The sequence below is a fragment of the Eubalaena glacialis genome, chromosome X (assembly GCF_028564815.1).
Source record: "Eubalaena glacialis isolate mEubGla1 chromosome X, mEubGla1.1.hap2.+ XY, whole genome shotgun sequence".
NCBI lineage: Eukaryota > Metazoa > Chordata > Mammalia > Artiodactyla > Balaenidae > Eubalaena > Eubalaena glacialis.
In genome coordinates this window covers 126,053,358-126,073,026 of record NC_083736.1, presented here as the reverse complement: position 1 = coordinate 126,073,026, position 19,669 = coordinate 126,053,358, and the positions used below count along the sequence as shown (strand labels likewise).

The following is a 19,669-nucleotide window of genomic DNA, read 5'->3' as shown; positions in this document are numbered from 1 at the left end:
CAAAAAGCCCAACTTGTCTTTTGTGGCTGCTCATTGATAACCCTGTGGCTTCTGTTTCCCTTTCCTGCTATCTTCTCTCCCTTCAGTCTGTTTCCAACCCAGAACTTGATCATTTTTTAAATTAATTAATTAATTAGGTTGCTCCGGGTCTTAGTTGTGGCTCACTAGCTCCTTAGTTGTGGCAGTTGGGCTCCTTAGTTGTGGCATGCATGTGGGATGTAGTTCCCTGAGCAGGGATTGAACCTGGGCCCCCTGCATTGGGAGCGTGGAGTCTTAACCACTGAGCCACCAGGGAAGTCCCTGATCATTTCTTAAAGTAGTAACATCTTCTCTTTTAACCATTTCTTTTAATTGAGGTGTAGTTGATTTACAGTACTATGTAAGTTTCAGGTGTGCAACATAGTGATTCACAAGTTTTAAAAGTTATACTCCATTTATAGTTATTCTAAAATATTGGCTGTATTCCCTGTGCTGTACAATATATCCTTGCAGCTTATTTATTTTATACATACTAGTTTGTACCTCTTAATCCCCTACCCCTATCTTGCCCCTCCCACCATCCCTCTCCCCACTGGTTACAACTAGTTTGTTCCCTATACCTGTGAGTCTGTTTCTTTTAACCATTATTTTATCCTTTTTTGTTAGTGTGTAAATGTCATTTTGTTGGCATAATTGTGGGAGACATTTTATGATAGTGTGTTTTCCTTACATCTATGGATTTTACCTGTTGTCGGATCTCAGAGAATGTAAGGGGCCTTGGAAAGCATTTGTTGTAGTACCTGCAGAGGGTAGTGAGCTGAGGGGTAGGGAGTGACTTGCCCCAGATCCCAGAGCTGCTCAGTGGCCGAGCCAGCACTGGGCCCAGGTCCTCCCATTCCCAGCCCTTGGCCTTTTATTTTATGCCCTGATGCCTCTCTGATTATGTGAATGGATTAAAAAAAATTGTAGAGTAAGTAGACGTAGTTTCTGTAACTGTGCAAGAGCCTGAATGGTATGGGAGGAATGAGGTTGCAGATATTAGTGCTTCCAGATCTGCCACATGACATAAAATTTATCCATTTATGTTGATAGCTATTTCTACTGATCAAAGCAGGGGAGAAAATTGGGTCTTATTATGTAGGAATATTTTAATGCCTAATGCTCTCATCTAAACGGTAGAACACATTTGGGGCATTGCCACTTGTGCAGGCCTCTGAGAGCAGAGAAAGTTCTAGTCCTCTGCACTATCCCCATCTCATCCTTCCTTCAGGTCTGCAGGCGTAAAAATGTCAGTATATGACACATGTTTGTGACTGTCATGAACACATGCTTTTATCAGAGGAAACATGTACCATTGTAAAAATACCTGCTTTTGGCAGTTTGGGTTGTGAAGACTGGGACGTACCAGGAGCCTAATTTTTTAAAATTACAAGACATTTTTAGGAATTGATTTTTATGTCCTGACAAATGGTGGATTTTTAATGGCATGTTTCTTAGGAAAAATAAATTTGTCAGTGAATTTATGTTCCAAATCATGTGTGTGTGTGTGTGTGTGTGCTTGTGTGTGTGTGGCTCTGTAACAGAGGCCCTATTCCACTGTCTGGTGTGGGTCATTGAGAACTTGTCTGTGCAGGGCCCTTGAGCAGGATGGGCCCTGATCCACCACCTCCGTATGGTATGATCTGAAGAGCACTAAGAAGGGTACTGTGCCACCAGTCTGACACCACCAGAGATCAGGTCTTTGAAGGCCCTGTGTATCAGAGGGCAAGGGGAAAATATGGTTTCTCTGAGAGATGTCACAGGCATTAAAACCAGCAATCCAAAATAGCTGAGTTTGATGACCCATTTTCTTTTAAAAAGTTATCCTTGCTCATGGACCACAGGCAGGTAGTGAACTTTGACCTGGGGCCCCTGTAGAGTTCACTAGAATCGAACATTACAAATTAGCACTTAAGATCTGGGACAACTAAAACATATTGAACATCACATGGATGTGTCCCACCTCTAGTGGTCAAAGATGAGTTAATAGGCTGCCGTTCATGGAACACTGACTCTTACGCCAGTTATTTTGCATTTGGTCGGCAAGGCACCCTGTGGGGTAGATGTTATTATGCCCAGTTTACAGATAAGGAAACTTGGGGCTCTGAGAGGCTAAGTAGCTTATACATGTTTATACAGCCAGTAAATGCAACAAGCTGGGATTGGAATCTAGGTTTCTCACATGCTTAACCAATACTTTGTACTTGCTCTCTGACATTTTTCCTGACCTGTAAGATGGGATAATAATACCTTTCTCCGGGTTATTTTGAGGATCCAATGCGATAAACGATCTGAAAAGTGCTTTGTAATCGCTAATAAAGCTTTGCAGAGTGAAAGGCATTATTAGAAGTAAAAGACACTATGCCAGTGTCTCTACGTGACTATCTACCCTTTAGATAAATAAATCTGGATGTCCTGGAGTTTGGACCTTTGCCCCTCGCTTTCTGGTGAGGGAGAGTAGTTTATGTACCGGGCGTAGATTCTGAGAACGAGGACACTGGTCCTACTTACCCAGTGATATTGTCCAGAGTGTGATTTCCTTCTTATGTGGCTGAGAGGAATAAAGAGAAGGTCAGCAGTGCGTCTGGGGACGCAGATCTGCGGGACCCCCAGAGTTCTTTTCGGCACGATGAGAAATCATGTGTGCGTTTCTGGCTGTCCTCTAACGTGCCCGCTGTTTCTCTCCCTTTCTCGTTTGTCATAGAAACCGAGGTGCTCCTCCGTGTGAAGGACATCAGCCATTTCTTAATGCAAGACATTGCCTTCCTGTCTGGTAAGCAGACTTTTTCATATATTTAGACCAGATAAATGTTTGAATCTATTAGCAAAGTTAGTTTGGTCCTTCTTATATAAGTGGCTGTATAATTTTTATATTTTAATAAACATTCATACATTGTGCATGTAGTTGCTAAAAAACGGACATTTAGAGAATAACTAGAGGTTTGAAATATGTTTAGATATGTGATTAAAACCAGTCTTACCAGTCTTGTATATTGGACGTTTGGACAAGTCTTCAGCAATCTGTGATGGGCGAAAGTGGAATACATCTCCTAGGTGGGTGCAGGCTGAGTGAGAGGGTAACCACTCAGGTGGCTTCTTTGAGGTTTCCCCCTCCACCATAGCTCTGATGACTTAAATGTTCATTACAAATGCTACAAGTCACCCTAATTAAGCAACATGTATTAAGTTTTTTTTAAAGGATTTCATTTACACATGATAAAAAAAGTTTGCTTTTCTAAAATATGTATAGGTATTTGTATATGTATATGCATTTGTATATAATTTCTAAAAATTGTGATGAAATACACATAACATAAAATCTACCGTCTTAACTATTTTTTTCTTCTTTTTTAATGAAATTTATTTTATTTATTTATTTATTATTATTTTTATTTTTGGCTGCATTGGGTCTTCATTGCTGTGCACGGGCTTTCTCTAGTTGCGGCGAGCCAGGGCTACTCTTTGTTGTGGTGCGTGGCCTTCTCATTACGGTGGCTTCTCTTGTTGCGGAGCACAGGCTCTAGGCGCGCGGGCTTCAGTAGTTGTGGCGCATGGGCTTAGTTGCTCCACGGGCATGTGGGATCTTCCTGGACCAGAGCTCGAACCCGTGTCCCCTTGCATTGGCAGGCAGATTCTCAACCACTGCGCCACCAGGGAAGCCCATTTTTAAGTGTACATTTCAGTGGCATTAAATACATTCACATTGTTGTGCAACCATCACCACCATCCATCTCCAGAACTCTTTTTGTCTTATAAAACTGAAACTCTGTACCTGTTAAAAAAATTACCCCTCATTCCCTCCTCCGTCTAGCCCCTGGCAACTACCATTCTACTTTCTGTCTCTAGGTATTTGACTATTCTAGGTGCCTCATATGAGTGGAATCATTGCTGTATTTGTCTTTTTGTGACTTGCTTATTTCACTTCGCATAATGTTCTCAAGGTCTTTCTATGTTGTAGCGTTTTTCAGAATTTCCTTCCTTTTTAAGGCTGAATAACATTCCGTTGTATGGATGGACCACATTTGTTTATCCATTTATCCATTGATGGACACTTGGGTTGCTTGCACCTTTTGGCTATTGTGAATAATGCTGCTCAAAAGAATTACATATTTTTAGAGATATAGCAATGGGAAACCACCCTTGTCTTTTTAATTTGGTCAGATATCTAGGGAAGGCTTTGCCTAAAGACAAGCAGATTCCTTTCAGGTGTTAGAGTAACTTGAACTATGCCATTAAACATTATATTTATTGTATTAAACAGATAAGAAGAATTTACGAGTATATGCATTGTTTGCATGAAAATCCTTCTTAGGTGTTGAGAGTACAAGAGACCATCTTATTCCTTTTAAGTAGTTTAATTATTTCTTCTGAAATGATACCTACATGCTCGGTTTACTAAACAAACATTTACTTTACAGATGATCCTAATTGGACACTTCAATCTGGCCTCTGCTTTAATGATTATAATTAGCGGTAATTGTGGTGACTTAATTAATGTGGTTTTATGTTTTATTTTATAAGTGGTATAAATGTGTGATATGCTTTCACTGTTGAGATTCAGGGATTTTACTGAAGCTTCTTAGTGTTTTTCCAACTGTGTTCCAAATAGAACCACCCTCAGGACCTGTTCCCAGACCTAGATCCCACTCCACAACTTCTTTCCTTATCTGATTTTTGTAGTTGTTTTCAAATATGCTTATGCCTATCGTTTCTTTTGAAGAAAGGGTTCCCAATGGGAAAAATACTGAAAACCTCCCAATTTAGAATATAAATATCTCCCTTGTTCTTTTCTCGCATGTTTACTACCTAGTATAGCACTTGTAGGTACTCAGTGGTAATAACGGTTTATAGATTAGTCAATGACAATCTGTCCTTAACAAGAACCAACATTCTTTCCTTTGACAGGTATAGTTTGCTTAAGTGTTGCTTGGCAAGTCTAAGTTATATTATATATAATATATATATATAGAGAGAGCATTATATGTTATATATTATTTATATTCCTAGTTCTACACCATACGGTACCTATAGAAGCCCTTTGTTTCATGATTGGCTAATCTCTTGGTTCAGAGTTGTACAGTTTCTCCTTTGAGTTCCTTTAAAATTCTTGGGTGGGTGCCATCATTTTTCATGATTATCTTTCTTCATCCTGCTCTTTAAGTCTAGAATGTTATAAAGATTTATCGTCATTTGATTTATTACTTTGGTCTAGTTTGAGTCAACAGATACTATGGGAATGGGGACCTCCCTTCAGTTTCCGTTGGTAAAGATTAAGGCAAGGAATGAATTTGATCTTTCCCAAGTACACTTGTGTAGAATATGTGTTCTGCTTTTGTTGGATGGAGTGTTCTAGAAACGTAAATTAAGTCACAGTGCTGAGATTGTTATTTGGGCGTACTGTTTCCTAGTGAACTTCCTGTCTACTTGTTCTATCACTCATTGAGAGGGGTGGTGAAATTTCTGACTAAAATTCTGGATTTGTTTATTTCTCCTTGCAGCTCCATCCATTTTTGTTTCATGTATTTTGAAGCTCTGTTATCAGATACATAAGCGCTTAGGATTGTTATGTCCTCTTGATGAATTTACTGCTGTTTGATTATCAAATGATCTTCTTAATCTTGACTCTGAAATCTTCTTTGTCTAAAATTAGACACCTTCCTTTTGACTACTTAGCATGTTATATCTTTTTCCATCTTTTTGCTTTTAATGCATTGTGCCTTTATATTTAAAGTATGTTTCTTGTAGGCAATATATAGTTGTGTCTTGATTGTTTTATCCAATTTGACGATCTCTAACTTTTAATTGGGGTGTCAAAATCGTTTACATTTAATGTGATTATTCATGGCTCAGTTTAAACCTATCATTTACTATTTGTTTTCTATTTGTCCTATTCTTCGTTTTTTTCCCTCCATTTTTGCTTTCTTTTGGAATTAGTTGCTTTATCATTCTACTTTCTCTCCTTTGCCTTTGTCATAGTTTTATTGCATATTGAATTTTTTTATATCCTGTACCTTTATTCACTTAAATTTAGCCAAATGAGAATTACAACTAAACCTCTCAAAAAATTTCTTTTAGCAAGCTAAATTCAAAGGCCACCATACAACTTTCCTCCTAAAATAATCTTTCAACTTCCATTTAGCACTAATATGTATTGAGCACCCACTCTGTGCCCAGGTGTTAGGCTGACTACAGAGTGGGACCTTAGGCACATCTAAGGCTCATCCCTGCACTAGGTGGCTTTCATTCTCAATCCTCCAGGCTGCGTAGAGGGCTGTGGAGTGGGGTGCACACTGAATTTTAACCCATGGAGAATTTGTGGTCTTTCTTTCTTTGCATTAGTAAGATTCCTATTCCATTGTTGGTATTATTGCTTATATTGTTTCTTCCACCAATCCGTTAGAACATCACTTATTTCCTATAGCTTGTATCCTATACTGTTTTCATGCTCACCATGACTCTAAGTGGTCAGTTTTATCAAGGTTTCCACTTGTTATCAAGCTGTCAGTGACTCACTTTGAATTTAGGCTCATAACACTGGTATAGAAACAGTTATTTCCCAATACCCATGGTTGTCCAATATGAGTGATCAGCTCTATTTTCAACTGCATTTATTATACATATTCTGTGAAATTTTTTCTCATTTTGCCTTCTCTACTCCCTCCCTCCCCTCTTTCTTTCTTTTTCTTCCTTCCTTCCTTCCTTCCTCCCTCCCTCCTTCTCTTTCTTCCTTTCTTTTCTTCTTTCTTTCTCTCTGTCTCCCCCCCTCCCTCCCTTTCTTTCTTTCTCCTTTTTTATTCAAAACCACCCTGCCACTTTTTAGACTTCAGCAGGAGCATGGTGCCATTTTGGTTTCTGTGGAGATCATCATCCTTATAAAAGTTGCATTGGCCCCAGACTGTCTTCTAACCACCCCTCTCAAATCTAAAATCCTCTTTCTTACATTGTTGTCACATAAATGCTAATTTGGTTTTTTATACTATTTTAGGTGGCCGGGGAAAGGACAATGCTTGGATCATTACGTTTCCGGAAAATTGTAATTTCAGATGCATACCAGAAGAGGTGATAGCAAAAGTGCTGACTTACTTGACGTCTGTTGCAAGGTATAGCATTTCATTACATTTTTTTTCAGTTCGGTTTCTATTGGCTACCCATTTGAATGTAGTAACAGGAAAATGGTGTTTTAGTGTGGCTTTTGTTATTGTAAATGATCATAAGACTCACCTTCAGAGTAGATAAGAAATAACTTAGAAGGGGAAGCTGACAGCTACCTAAATTGCTATAAAAATTATACTGAGGATCTATGAAAACCAAATTGGGGGCCTAGAAGTATTTGTCCCCATGCAGAAGAACATAGGTTAAAAATGATGATCATACATAAAGCCTTTAATTCGCCTAAAAGGAACTCTCACTAGCCAGTAGCTAGACAGCTATTCTTCATTTCTTCCAAGGATAAAATAAGAAGACTGAAAGTTAAATGGACTCAAAAGTGATATTGGAATGGATTAGGAGTTACTTGATATTAGAAATCATTTGAGATGAGAATGCTTTAAGGGGAAAGTTTCAAAAGCTTCCTTAAAGATTTTATTTAGGTTGAAAATAAATTTTTTAAAGGAAACATTTTCTGGTTATTAATCCTGAAGACTAAGAAGGCAGGAATCTAAAATCATAATATTGTGAAGAACCTCATGAACAAAAATCAAATCCCAGAAAACTAAATTTACACTGCACCCCTTAAAGCTTGAAAGTGGTCCTTTTAGGGCAAATGAAAGTTTTATTATCCATTACACTGCCTTCCCTCAAGGAGCAGTCAAGAGGTAGGGATATGTATTTAACAGTGTTTTTCTGAATGAATGAATGAATGAATGAATGAATGGATCATTGACTCCTGATGGATTGCCATGAAGTTACATCTGACGTCATGAAGGACAGCTGTCTATAAGGTTTTCCCATGCCCCAAATCGTAGTATTCCGAATCCATTTTAGTGGTCTACCTGCATGACACTATTACTTGCCTATTTAAAAGATTGACATTAGTGACAAAAAAGAAATTTTAAATAGTGAGTAGTGGAATATGGAATTAAATTGGCTTTCCATTGTAGCACTTTGTGATAACTTTCCAAATCTGTCTTCAGGCAAGGCATCACATGTAAATGAAATAATCAGAAGTGAGGACATATCTAGCAAAGTTGGGTTATTACTAAGAAAAACAGAGTATTTCCTCTCATCTTGTAGGCAAAATGGATCTGACTCCCGATTTACCATTATTCTTGATCGAAGACTGGATACCTGGTCTTCTCTCAAAATCTCTCTCCAAAAAATCTCAGTGAGTACCAATTTATTCTACAGTAACTTCTTTTTTTTTTAAGTAGATCTTTATTGGAGTATAATTGCTTCACAGTGCTGTGTTAGTTTCTGTTGTACAACAAAGTGAATCAGCCATATGCATACCTATGTCCCCATATCCCCTCCCTCTTGAGCCTCCCTCCCACCCTCCCTATCCCACCCCTCTAGGTGGTCACAAAGCACCGAGCTGATCTCCCTGTGCTATGCGGCTGCTTCCCACTAGCTAACTGTTTTACATTTGTATTCTACAGTAACTTCTTGACTTTGTTTTGCATTATACTTTCTGTTTGTGGGGTACAGCTTATTTTGATACTGATGGAGACAATAAAAATAGATGGAATGGGGAGGTGGGAAACTAGGGAGGCGAATTGGTAGAGGAGATTGAGCTAACCAACTCTACCCAAAATAAAACCTAATAGGAAAGAATGAGTAGTTAATGGTTCAAGTTGAGTGAGAAGTGATTCATGGTCCCCTATGCCTTTCAAAACAAGGCAATTTTTTAATGAGAACTGCTTAAAAAATGGAAATAGGCGTGTTGCTGTATACTTATTATATATGGAAAAGTATAAAGAAGAAGGTTTAAAACAATAGTCAATAATCGAACTGTCCAGAAATAAGCACTTTTTAACATTTTGGTGTGTATCTTTCTAGACTTTTCTTTCCCCTGGGGTAGAGAGGGAAGGGAGTCACCTGCAAAATGACATATTGTCCCTATTGGAAGCTAGTCCCCAGCTCTCCAAGACCCAGAGAGGAAAAACAGTTTCCCTAAAGGAGACAATATGAGAGATGCAATCCTGCCCACAGCCAAGATGATCTTTTACATTATTAGGCTCATCTGGATATTGTCTGACACTTCTCTTTCACAGAAGAAGAGGGAGGTGAGGAACCCATAGGACTCCTCCTGAGCTGGTAAGAGTGGGGCTGTCTGCAAAAGTGCCATGCAGTCAACTTCCTCTATCAGACCAGAGTAGCTGGGAATCAATATATGTTTTTCTTTGACAGTCCAATGTCATCAGCCATCTGAAATTCTTCCTTGTCTCCGGACTCACGCGGGAGGCCACAGCCAGCAGAGGCAGTTGGTTTAGTTGTGAAGGCAAGAAAAAAATCTAGGTTGTTGGACTTCTGAGCCAGTGTTCTTTTTGCTCTACTAACTTGCTGACGAGTGTAAGAAATACACTGGCACTCAGATGGTAAAATGAATGAGATCATTATTCTTCTCATACCCAGTATGAATTATTCCTCATCTTGGGCAAGTCAGCAAGGTGGTTTTTTGTTTATTTTTTATAACAGAAGTGTTTAATCCTAAGCAATGAAGAGAAGAGTTAATTCCAGATTCATAAAAGTTACCAAAATAAAATAGTAAAACCTCGATTTTGGATAATACATTTTTGCTTTTTCAAAGGCATTCACATTTATTAAGTCATGTTGATTCTCTTTGTTTCCTGATTAAGTCCTGTGGGCAGGTATCATTATAATTGTCCCATAGATGAGGGAATTACATTGATATACGCATTTTGGAAAGATTACGTGTTGAATCCAAGGTCAAATACCTGCTGCTTCCTATCATTTTCCAAATGACATGTGGAGAGACAAATACATTAAATTTTTTTTAGAAAAAGGTAAAAATTCCTTTGGAGAGAGTACATCTGGCCTGCAGGTACTATTGAGCCCTATCAATGGGCTGAATCATATAAAAGGTATTTATCGTGCCCTGGCCTTTAGGATCGGTCCTTGGGCTTATTGAGCAGACTTTAGTTTATGACAATAATCAATTATTTAATGCTAAATATAACACTTGTTACAATAAAACATTTTTTTATCACCCAGCCCAGCGTTTTTTCTTTTGGCCAAAACTACCTGCTTGATGAGATTAATTTTCATTGAGTGACTGGTTGGCACATGGCATCAGTTTTTTGGTAAAGTTTTATTTTTATTAATCAAATAGATTGCTTAGAACAGAGGTCTTGTTTTTCCCAAAAGAGAAGTACAAAATTGGGTCTTGATACTATTGGTTTGGGGTCAACAAAGGAATAATGACTTTGTTCACCCCAGCAGAAAGGGGAGGTGATGCTCCCCTTTCTGTTTCCCTAGGGAATGCTCTCTCAGTGGGGAAGTGTGAAGTATGCCCAACAAAGAGCTTTGAGCCCAAGGTCGCTTTACTTGCATAACAGCCGGGCAGGAGTGGGAGGTGGGGGGACGGCAGGTGACGATGACATGTAACTGGCTATAGATTAGTTTAAGCGTTGTTTCTTTTTAGCATTTTAAATGTTTCTGCTTATGGTAGAGCTTCTATACCCATACTCAAAAGCACATTAATTATATCTCAACCATTAATAGCCATTGGACACTGTTTGCAATAGAGGTAAATATTGATTGCAAGCCAATTTCAAGAACAAAAGTTGACATTCAGAAACAATTTCTGGTGAAAATGGCCATTGTGTAGATAGGTCTAACTGTCTTTAGTACATTATTTTAAACTAGTGTCTGTGAAGTAATTATATAATTCAATTTGAAGATCTTAATTTCTAGATTCCAAAAGAAACTACGCAGTTAGGCTATACTTCATAATGATAAGAGACAAAATTTTTTTTTTTTTAGTTATACATTTTGGGGAAATGTTCATTTGGGAGAGAATCCTATCCGTCTTAGAAAGTTTGCACGTTCTGCTCTTTCTAGATTATCATCTGGACAAAATTTCACAAGCTATTAACCTTTCACAAGGCTTAAACCCAGAATAGAATTTAATTTTAAAAAAACAAACAGAATTGAACTTCAAGTTACAGACTAGGGTAGGACAAGATTAAAGATATCAGTTAATACTACCTTCACAAAGATTCTTAGCATTCCACCTTAAAAATCAAATTGCGCAGAGGAGAAAGCCAGTCCCATCTAGCCCCTAGGAGGAGAGTCGTTTTTTTTTCCTTCCTCCACTCCCTGGACGAGGCTGATCTTCTTGAGCAGTCCAGCACCAGCTAATCCATGAGGTTCAATCAGGCTAAGTAATTGGGGGAATGTGTCGACTCTGAATTACAATGAGCAGCAGGGAAGGCTCTGTCAGCTGACGAATCAGGGATAGTGGTTTTTTTGCAGCGCTGCCACGGTGGTAATGGAAGCAGCTCCGGTAGCTTTGTTTGATAGAGATTTTTGGCTGCCGCTTTTAAATACTACCTAAGAAGCGGCTCATATTTCATCAATGTGGCATTGACAATTGGAAAAGAAGAGTGTTATTGTGTATAGGCGAGATGGCAGAAGCAACTCCCCCGAGAGGCAAGATGAGGTTCAGAAGGAATGCGGTAAGGGCTCTGCCTGCAGTCCTGGAAAGCCTATTGCCAAGTTCAAGTGCAGGGATGCGGCAGCATGGTGCTATAGCACAAACTGCTGAATGGGGCTTTTAAGGACAGAGGGCGAGAATGGAGACTTGTGTTTGCATGGACTGCATTGATGTGATTCCTGTGATATGGACATAGGGGAATGTTAAGGCCAAGGTGGTAGAATGTAATTTCAAAATCTAAACGTGATCAAGTTTATGAGGAAGCACCATCCGTCACGGTATTTGTTCAAGACTGTATGAGCAATTTTGAATCGTTGGGCAGAGTAGCTTTAAGTGACTAGTTAAAATAATATGTAACGAAAGGATTCATCCTTCCTTTCACCATGGTCAAGTAGAGTATGATATCATGGACAGATCTGGAGACGATTTCATCAGCATTTAAAAAGGCAGCCCTTCCTGGGTGTTACCGGACAAGTGAAAAAATGTTGAAGTCTGATGATTTGAAATCTTTCTGATTTCATTTCTTCCCCATATTCAAACTTGAAAGATGCAGATTTCTAGCCTGTTGACAACTGTTTCTTAAAGGAAAAAAAGTGACTCACTGTCCTTTATAAGCTAGAATTTAGAAATCTCTCCTTTCAGATACATTTTCAAATTTTCCCATCGTTGGTTCACTTGTATACTAAATTCCCAGCAAATTTCTGAAGGGATATTTAGATGTATTTTGGAGAGATACGAAGTAACACTAGCTAATTTGATAACTAACTGGTCATCAGCAAGGTTTTTCAGTGCTACTCTTTTTCTTTCAAAACTTAAGGTAATGTTGATGTTATGATTTAAAATATAATACTTGCTTATTTAAATCATCAAGACAACACACAAAAAATAAGAAAGTGAAAATCAGTCATAGAAAAAAATGACACTTGGAATCAAAAGTAAGATCAGGGAAATAAACCAGTAAGAATTTTATTGTTGTTGAATGACAGTGAACATCAATGGGTGAGTAAACGGTTTATTTTCTAATAAAGCTCTTGACACAAAATGATATATTAAAAATTACAGTTTAGGATATGAATCTTTTTATTATGACAAAATTGTGTCTCCAGCTCTACACATGATTTTGTGTTATGGGAATAATAGCTTCAGACTTTTAACAGACAATTCATGGTGCACAAGAGATGCCTGTGTATATGCTTTGCAATACTGGGTGCAACTGACATTAGTACTTTTGTTATCAGAAGTCATTTACTTAAGCTTTCAGAAAATTCCTAGTTCCTTTATATACATAGATGTTTTCTCAGTTCTGAACTTTGATTCGTGTAGATGCACATCCCTTAATATACACACAAATTAATACAGCACACAAGTACTCAGTGAATAGATATATCTAGTACTGTGCCACACACGACATGGGTTACAAAGGTAGACATGGAATGGCTACAGAGCTGAAGGAGCTTTCAATCTAGCAGAGGAGGTAGGACATGTTCATAAATAACTATTAGATAACTATTATGAAAGAACTTCTAGTTGGTAGGGAACGGCTCACAAAGGAGATGACATTTGTTTGGACCTTAAGGAAGAGCATATGTGTCTATTACCTTCTTGGTTTCTTTCTTCTCTTTTTCTCTCAAATGAATTACTTTAAGTGGTCCCTATGAACAGCTAGCTTGAAATGAAATTGATTGGATTAAGCCTGAAGCCCAGAACTATGGTGGAAGACAAATTTGTTCTGCTTGCATGCGTAGGGCCTGACCAGAGTGAAAAATTTGCAACTCAGTTGGTGACGCCATAGTTTGACTTGGAAGGATCTCTGGAGTTGGACTGATTCTAGAGGCTATGATAGGTAGCACCTGGAAGGATGGTAGCAGTGGATTTAAAGCCCAAAGAGAGGCTTAAACTGGCTACTTGGTGGAAATTGCAATGAGTGTGAACAAGTGAGGGGGTTGAGAATGGATATGGGACAAGAAGGGCGAATCACAAGGAAAAGAGTAATGCCTGGGACTGTCCCGCTCCTGAGATCACTTGGCAAGTTATTTGGGTATCTGTGGAGTAACTCTTCCTTTCTATACTCTTTAAGGGTGGGGTATGTGGGAAGAGTGCAGGAGTAGCTCACGGCCTTGGAAACTCTTCTCTGTAGCTTGAGGTCACAAGATGTTTCCCAGTGTATTCTAACGTGATAGTTTGGACCTTATCGAGGTCAATCACATGCCAACAATTCAGTATTTTATATGCTGTAATAATTATATTCTGTAACTATTGTAATATGAAATTATAATAGTTTTGTTCAGTAGGCTCCATGTTGCTAAATTGTTTCAAACATTTGTTTTTGTTTCTGTTTTTTTTCAAACATTTGTTTTTACTGTTAGTATTTGTCCCATTTTCTAGATGTCAAGGTCAAGTTATTCCTAAATGCGAGGCAGCAAGTCTGAGTTTGCATTCAGCCTGTGCGTTGTTAAGTACGTGTCCTGGAAAGGGTTAAGGGTCCTGGAAAGAGCTTGTCCTTAGCATTCAGACTGGCCTGGTTTCCCTCTTATTGTGACTGCATTTCTCTGCCCTAAGGATGCAAAGAAAAAGCTCTAGGAATATAAATTGTTTTCATAGTAAAATAATCAAATTTTTATGTGGCATCAGCCACTGTAAGCGTTTTTAAAGAAATAACTAGAATAACTGAAAAGCGAGCAGAGGGTGTATGAATTGCCTGTCTGAGATGCCGCACAAAAGAATATTAAACAAGGTTAATTTCCAGACTTCAGTAGTGAAAAAGCGATGCCTTTTGTCATTGTTATTGCTGTCCAAACTGCCGTGAGGCCATATAACTGGGTGATCTGAAGACAGGCATGAGGAGAAGGGAGTAAATGTCTTCTCTAGGAGGGGAAGGGGAGAGAAAACGAATTCTGTGCGCCTTAACTTGAAGAACCGGTCGGAGCTGCTGCCGAGGGCTGGGGTGGGGCCGTGCTCGGAAGCGGGAGAAATGGCTCTGGGCCCTATGAAGACAGGCGGCATGTTCATTTTTACTGAGGCGCCTTTAAGCAGTCACATGTTGGAACTCCAAAAAAAAAAAAAAAGCCTGCAACCAGTGCCTAAAACCAATGCTGTTTCCTCTCTCATGCTGCATGCTTTTTTTTTTTGGTAAAGAAGAAACAATAAAAGAAAACAAGGCTGACCCTTGCTCACATCTTTTTGCTTTTTTGACAAGCTCTCAAAAACGATTTATAGTTTGCAAATCTAGGGTTTGATTTTGGAGAAAATAGAAACTGTGCCTTTTCATGTTTATATAACCATCCAGATTAGAGATCTTTAAGGCAGCATACCAGAGAATGTAGAAATGTAGTTTCCCCAAACCGAATGGGAAACCTCAGGGGGCTTGCGCTATATTTGCTATAAGATACGTGCATCTGATCCTGTTTATGATATGTGATATGCTGTTTGAATGTTCATTTCAATAGCGGCTTTAAAATAGATTATCTTGAATCTTTTAGTTATGCAAATATCTGTATATAAAGAATAGAATCTGTCTCTATACCTATTTGTATGCTCACATGCAAACACATGCAGACTGACTCTAAATCCAAAATGGCCTTTCAGGTTAAAATTTCTCAAGAGTGCCCTGTCCCCTCCAGATTCTCATAGCCAGCGATCACAGCCAGAGAAGTGGACAGAGCGTTGATACTGGCCCAGGTTCAGATGTATGAAGCTTTAGTTCCAAGGTTGCAAACTGGTACTCCATACATGTGTTTTGTTGAGACCATCCAGTGCTTTAACAAACTTTCCATTTGTTTCCCATCTTTGAAAATCGTGTTTCCCACAGAAGTCTGGATTTCTGGCTTCTTTTGAGAAATCACAGATTTGGCAGAGCTGGGCCCACCTTCCCACATGACAGCGTTTAGCTGGAACTGACTAGTTGTGAAATGAGGATAAAAGAACCTATTGCATGTAAAATACTTAGTATGATGTCATAATATCATGATGAGGATAATTCTCATAATAGTCATTCAATAAAAAGCAACACTCCCACCCATGGCCAGCTAGCCAATCTCCTGTCCCTACCTTAAGGCTTTGAGGGGTCCTGAATACATGTAAATATATGTACATGTGTATACATATATATATATATATATATTTTTTTTTTTTTTGCTGGAGAGAAGCTATTAAAAGTCATTCACATGAGGTTGTGGTTTTACTATAACTAGTTTGGCAAGCACCTATTTAAATTTGGGATAAGTGAGTGGGACTGGGATTAAAAAATCAAGTTTATCTGATTCATACATGGGATCTGATGGATGTGAGGCATAGAAACAATATGCCTGGTCTGAACTGTATGATTTAGTTTTCTAAAAAAATAACTCTGACAAATCAAATGAATTGTTTGAGTGCCACCCAATTGTTTAGTAGTTTTGCCTACTAAATAATAACTATTGCCTACAAGTTATTTATTCCTTCAAACGGCTTAGATTTGAGAGTAGCTATTGGGTTAACAGAATCCATGTATTCTAGGAAGATTTGCATGGCAGCTCAATAAAGGTCCTAAAATTATCCTGTAATGAACAACATTGCAAATGTAATTATACAGGCAGTAAATGAAGTGTTCATCCTTGATGGTGCATTTTCTTTAGAAATGCAAATATTTGTAGGCTTTAAAAATATATATATATATTTATTTATTTATTTGGCTGCATCGGGTCTTAGTTGCAGCACGTAGGATCTTCGTTGCAGCATGTGGGATCTAGTTCCCTGACCAGGGATTGAACCGAGACCCCCTGCATTGTGAGCTCGGAGTCTTAACCACTGGACCACCAGGGAAGTCCTATAGGCTTTCTGTGATGAGCGAATCACTAAACATTTTGAAGGAATTAAGGGAGGAGAAGGTATGATAAAATAATCAGGAAGTTTTACTTAAGAATGATCTGCTTAGAATGTAGAAGTATGTTTAGAAGCATTTTATTCAGCTTTCAATGTTTGGGATAAACCACTTTATCAAATAGACGGAATAACTGATTTAATAAAACAGCCAACATGAAATCCCTGACTTAGGAGCAGCTGAATACCCCCAAACCCTGCCTGAACTCTCTTCCCCATGGATGCTGTGAACAGTGATTCTGCTTCTCTCTCCTCTCTACTTTGTTCCCTGCTGTGTGATCAGCTGTCCCAGGGCCTGGCTGCTTGTTCTCCTAGGAGTGGCAGGTTAGAGACCAGGGCCTGACCTCGGGGCAGAGAGTTGCCACATGGTCTTCTCTGCTCCCATAGTATCCTCCCCACCCCAGTTTTGGAGGTGGGTCAGTATTCCAGGCTTTAAGTTAGTCATCCCTAGGGTGTTGCATCTAGAGAATTCCAATGCAATACCAGAGAATATGACATTAAGGAAAGTCAGAGACAAAAAAGACAATGAGAGCAGATCAACCTAGAATCCATGAAACAATAAAAGTAATAGTGCTTTAAGTGTTGGCAAAAGTAGGATGCTTTCGATTTCATTTAAAAGTGAAAAAATAAGCTGGGGCAAGGCAGGTTAAGTATAATAATTATACTGGTAATTTGCCCATCTGAAGGAGAAGGAAAGGCTTAACTCCTGAAGTGAATAGGATAGAAATACACTTAGTGCTGTCAGTCTAGAAGTAGGTGCAGAGTTCTCACAAGTCCCTGTCAGAGTTTCCTCTTAAGCAAGCCTTTATCCATATTCCGAAAAAGTTTTCTACCTAAGTCTGCTTGTTCTCCTTTAGGTCCAGGAACCCAAGGTAAATTAAAAAAACTATCTTATTAATTTTTTTAGAGTTGACAAAGTAGCTTTATAGTCATTATTTCTTTTAATTCTTATAATAACTATGGCAAGTATGTACCATTCTTAGCATAAAATATAATAGACATTATGTACATAATAGACGGTAGGATACACATTATCATTGGGACTCTCTGTCTCTACTTCCAGTTCTCTATACATTGTTGGCTTTGTTCTTTGGAATAAGCTTCCTCTAGCAGCAGGGGTCATGGCTACCAGTAGCTCTGGAACTGCACCCTCAAAGTTTCCTTCCCTCAGCGCTAGTTTGAAAAACCCTAGTGTGGGACTTTTTACATCAAATTTTCATCCCACTACAAATCATTGTGTGTTAGAAGGGCAAGGTCATGAAGAAACAGAACAGTTCTCATTAGAAACCAATATTAAGAATAATAAGAGGTTGGGCTTCCCAACAGTGGTTAAGAATCTGCCTGCCAATGCAGGAGACATGGGTTTGAGCCCTGGTCCGGGAAGATCCCACATGCCGCGGAGCAACTAAGCCCGTGTGCCACAACTACTGAGCCTGCACTCTAGAGCCCACGAGCCACAACTACTGAAGCCTGCGTGCCACAACTACTGAAGGCTGCACGCCTAGAGCCTGTGTTCCACAACAAGAGAAGCCACTGCAATGAGAAGGCCGTGCACCGCAATGAAGAGTAGCCCCCGCTCGCTACAACTAGAGAAAGCCCACGTGCAGCCACGAAGACTCAACGCAGCCAAAAATAATAAATAAATAAAACAAATAAATTTATTAAAAAAAAAAGAACAATAGGAGGTTGTCTTAGTCCTTATGGGCTGCTATAACAGAATACCGTAGACTGTGTGGCTTATAAACAACAGAAATTTATTTCTCACAGTTCTAGAGTCTGAAGTCCAAGATCAAGGTGCCAGCAGATTCGGTGTCTGGTGAGAGCCTACTTCCTGGTTGGTTCATAGATGGCCATCTTTTCTCTGTGTCCTCACATGGCATAAGGTGTGAGGGAGCTCTCTGGGGTCTCTTTTGTAAGGGCACTAATCCCATTCATGAGAGCTCCACCCTCATGCCCTAATCATCTCCTGAAGGCCCCACCACCAAATACCTTCACTTTGTGGGTTAAGTTTCAACATATGAATTTTGAGGGGAGGGAAAGTAGTTTCTCATGAAGGGAGAGGGTAGTACAGATATGGCCACCTAGAGGAGTTTTCAGGTAGATAGCCACCCCGATTTGTGTCTATTTGTCATCATTGTTTAGTTTAATTGATTTAATTTTGTGCTCCTTTCTTTTACCTATTTATATCACACTCAGTTCTCTTTCCCTGACTCTAGTTCTCATTGCCACTTGTTTATGTTTTTGTCATCATCTCAAGTTGAATTTTAAAAATCTCCAGTTTTGAATGTCATTTCAGAGTCTAGGTCTTATCCCTCTATGAAAGTTACTCTTTTTTTTTTTAATAGACTTTATTTTTTAGAGCGGGATTAGGTTCACAGCAAATTGAGCAGAAAGTACAGAGTTCCCATATACCCCCGCCTCCACAGTATCTTATTAATTTTTGTTTTATAGTTTTGTTCAATTATTAATATTCCAGCATTCCTAAAAGATGACTGTATTTTAAACATTTTGGACATATTTTGCTTTATTATGCTTTAATCCACTGTTCTGAGACTGATGACTCCCAACTCTACATTCCCAGTGTAGGCTTCTTTCCCTCCTTACTTGTATATCCATTTGTCTGATGGACATCATCAGATTGTCCTGATGACCCTTCCAACAGGTCAAGGAATGGGAATCAGTATCATATCCCCCTCCTGAAAACCTGCTTCTCTTGTGTTCCCATGTCAGTGAGGATCGTACCATTCACCCAGTTACTCAAGCCAAAAATCTGGAAATTGATTGTCCTAGTCTTTCCTTTCTCATCAGACACAGCCAGTCATCATGCCTTGCAGATAGTACCTCCTAAATTCTACCCTCATCCCTGCTATTGTTGCTCCAGTTCAGAAACTCACCATCCCTGGCTTGGATGACTGTTCCAGCCTTCAGGCTCATCTGTTTGCTTCCACTCTTGTCCAAATCCTGTCCTTTTCCAAAGCCAAAGTGATCCTTCTAAAATGCAGATCTGATCGTGTTGCTCTGCTGCTTAAAAACTCTTGAGTCTCCCTTTGCCTCCAGGAAAAAACCCAAGGTCTTTCCTGATCTGGCTCCTGCTCATCTTTCTAGCACCATCTCCCATTGCTGCACCCCTCCACCCCCATCAGCATTTTCCTCTAGCTTTCTGGACTGGGACTTCTTGAT

At 39.1% G+C, this 19,669-nt stretch overlaps 1 protein-coding gene across 5 annotated transcripts in view; it reads left to right on the top strand.

The window, feature by feature from the left end:
- The first annotated feature begins 2,766 nt into the window (after positions 1-2,766).
- MCF2 (MCF.2 cell line derived transforming sequence) overlaps positions 2,767-19,669 on the top strand; it is a 64,162-nt gene continuing 47,259 nt past the window's right edge. For 3 of the 5 annotated variants that reach the window (XM_061179507.1, XM_061179506.1, XM_061179505.1), the window contains exon 1: positions 11,604-11,654. In XM_061179507.1, the coding sequence (XP_061035490.1) occupies positions 11,604-11,654 (51 nt within the window). Of the gene's footprint in view, positions 2,792-7,003; positions 7,119-8,250; positions 8,342-11,603; positions 11,655-19,669 lie in introns of those variants that run through there. The other 2 variants (XM_061179504.1, XM_061179503.1) reach the window with 1 other exon arrangement.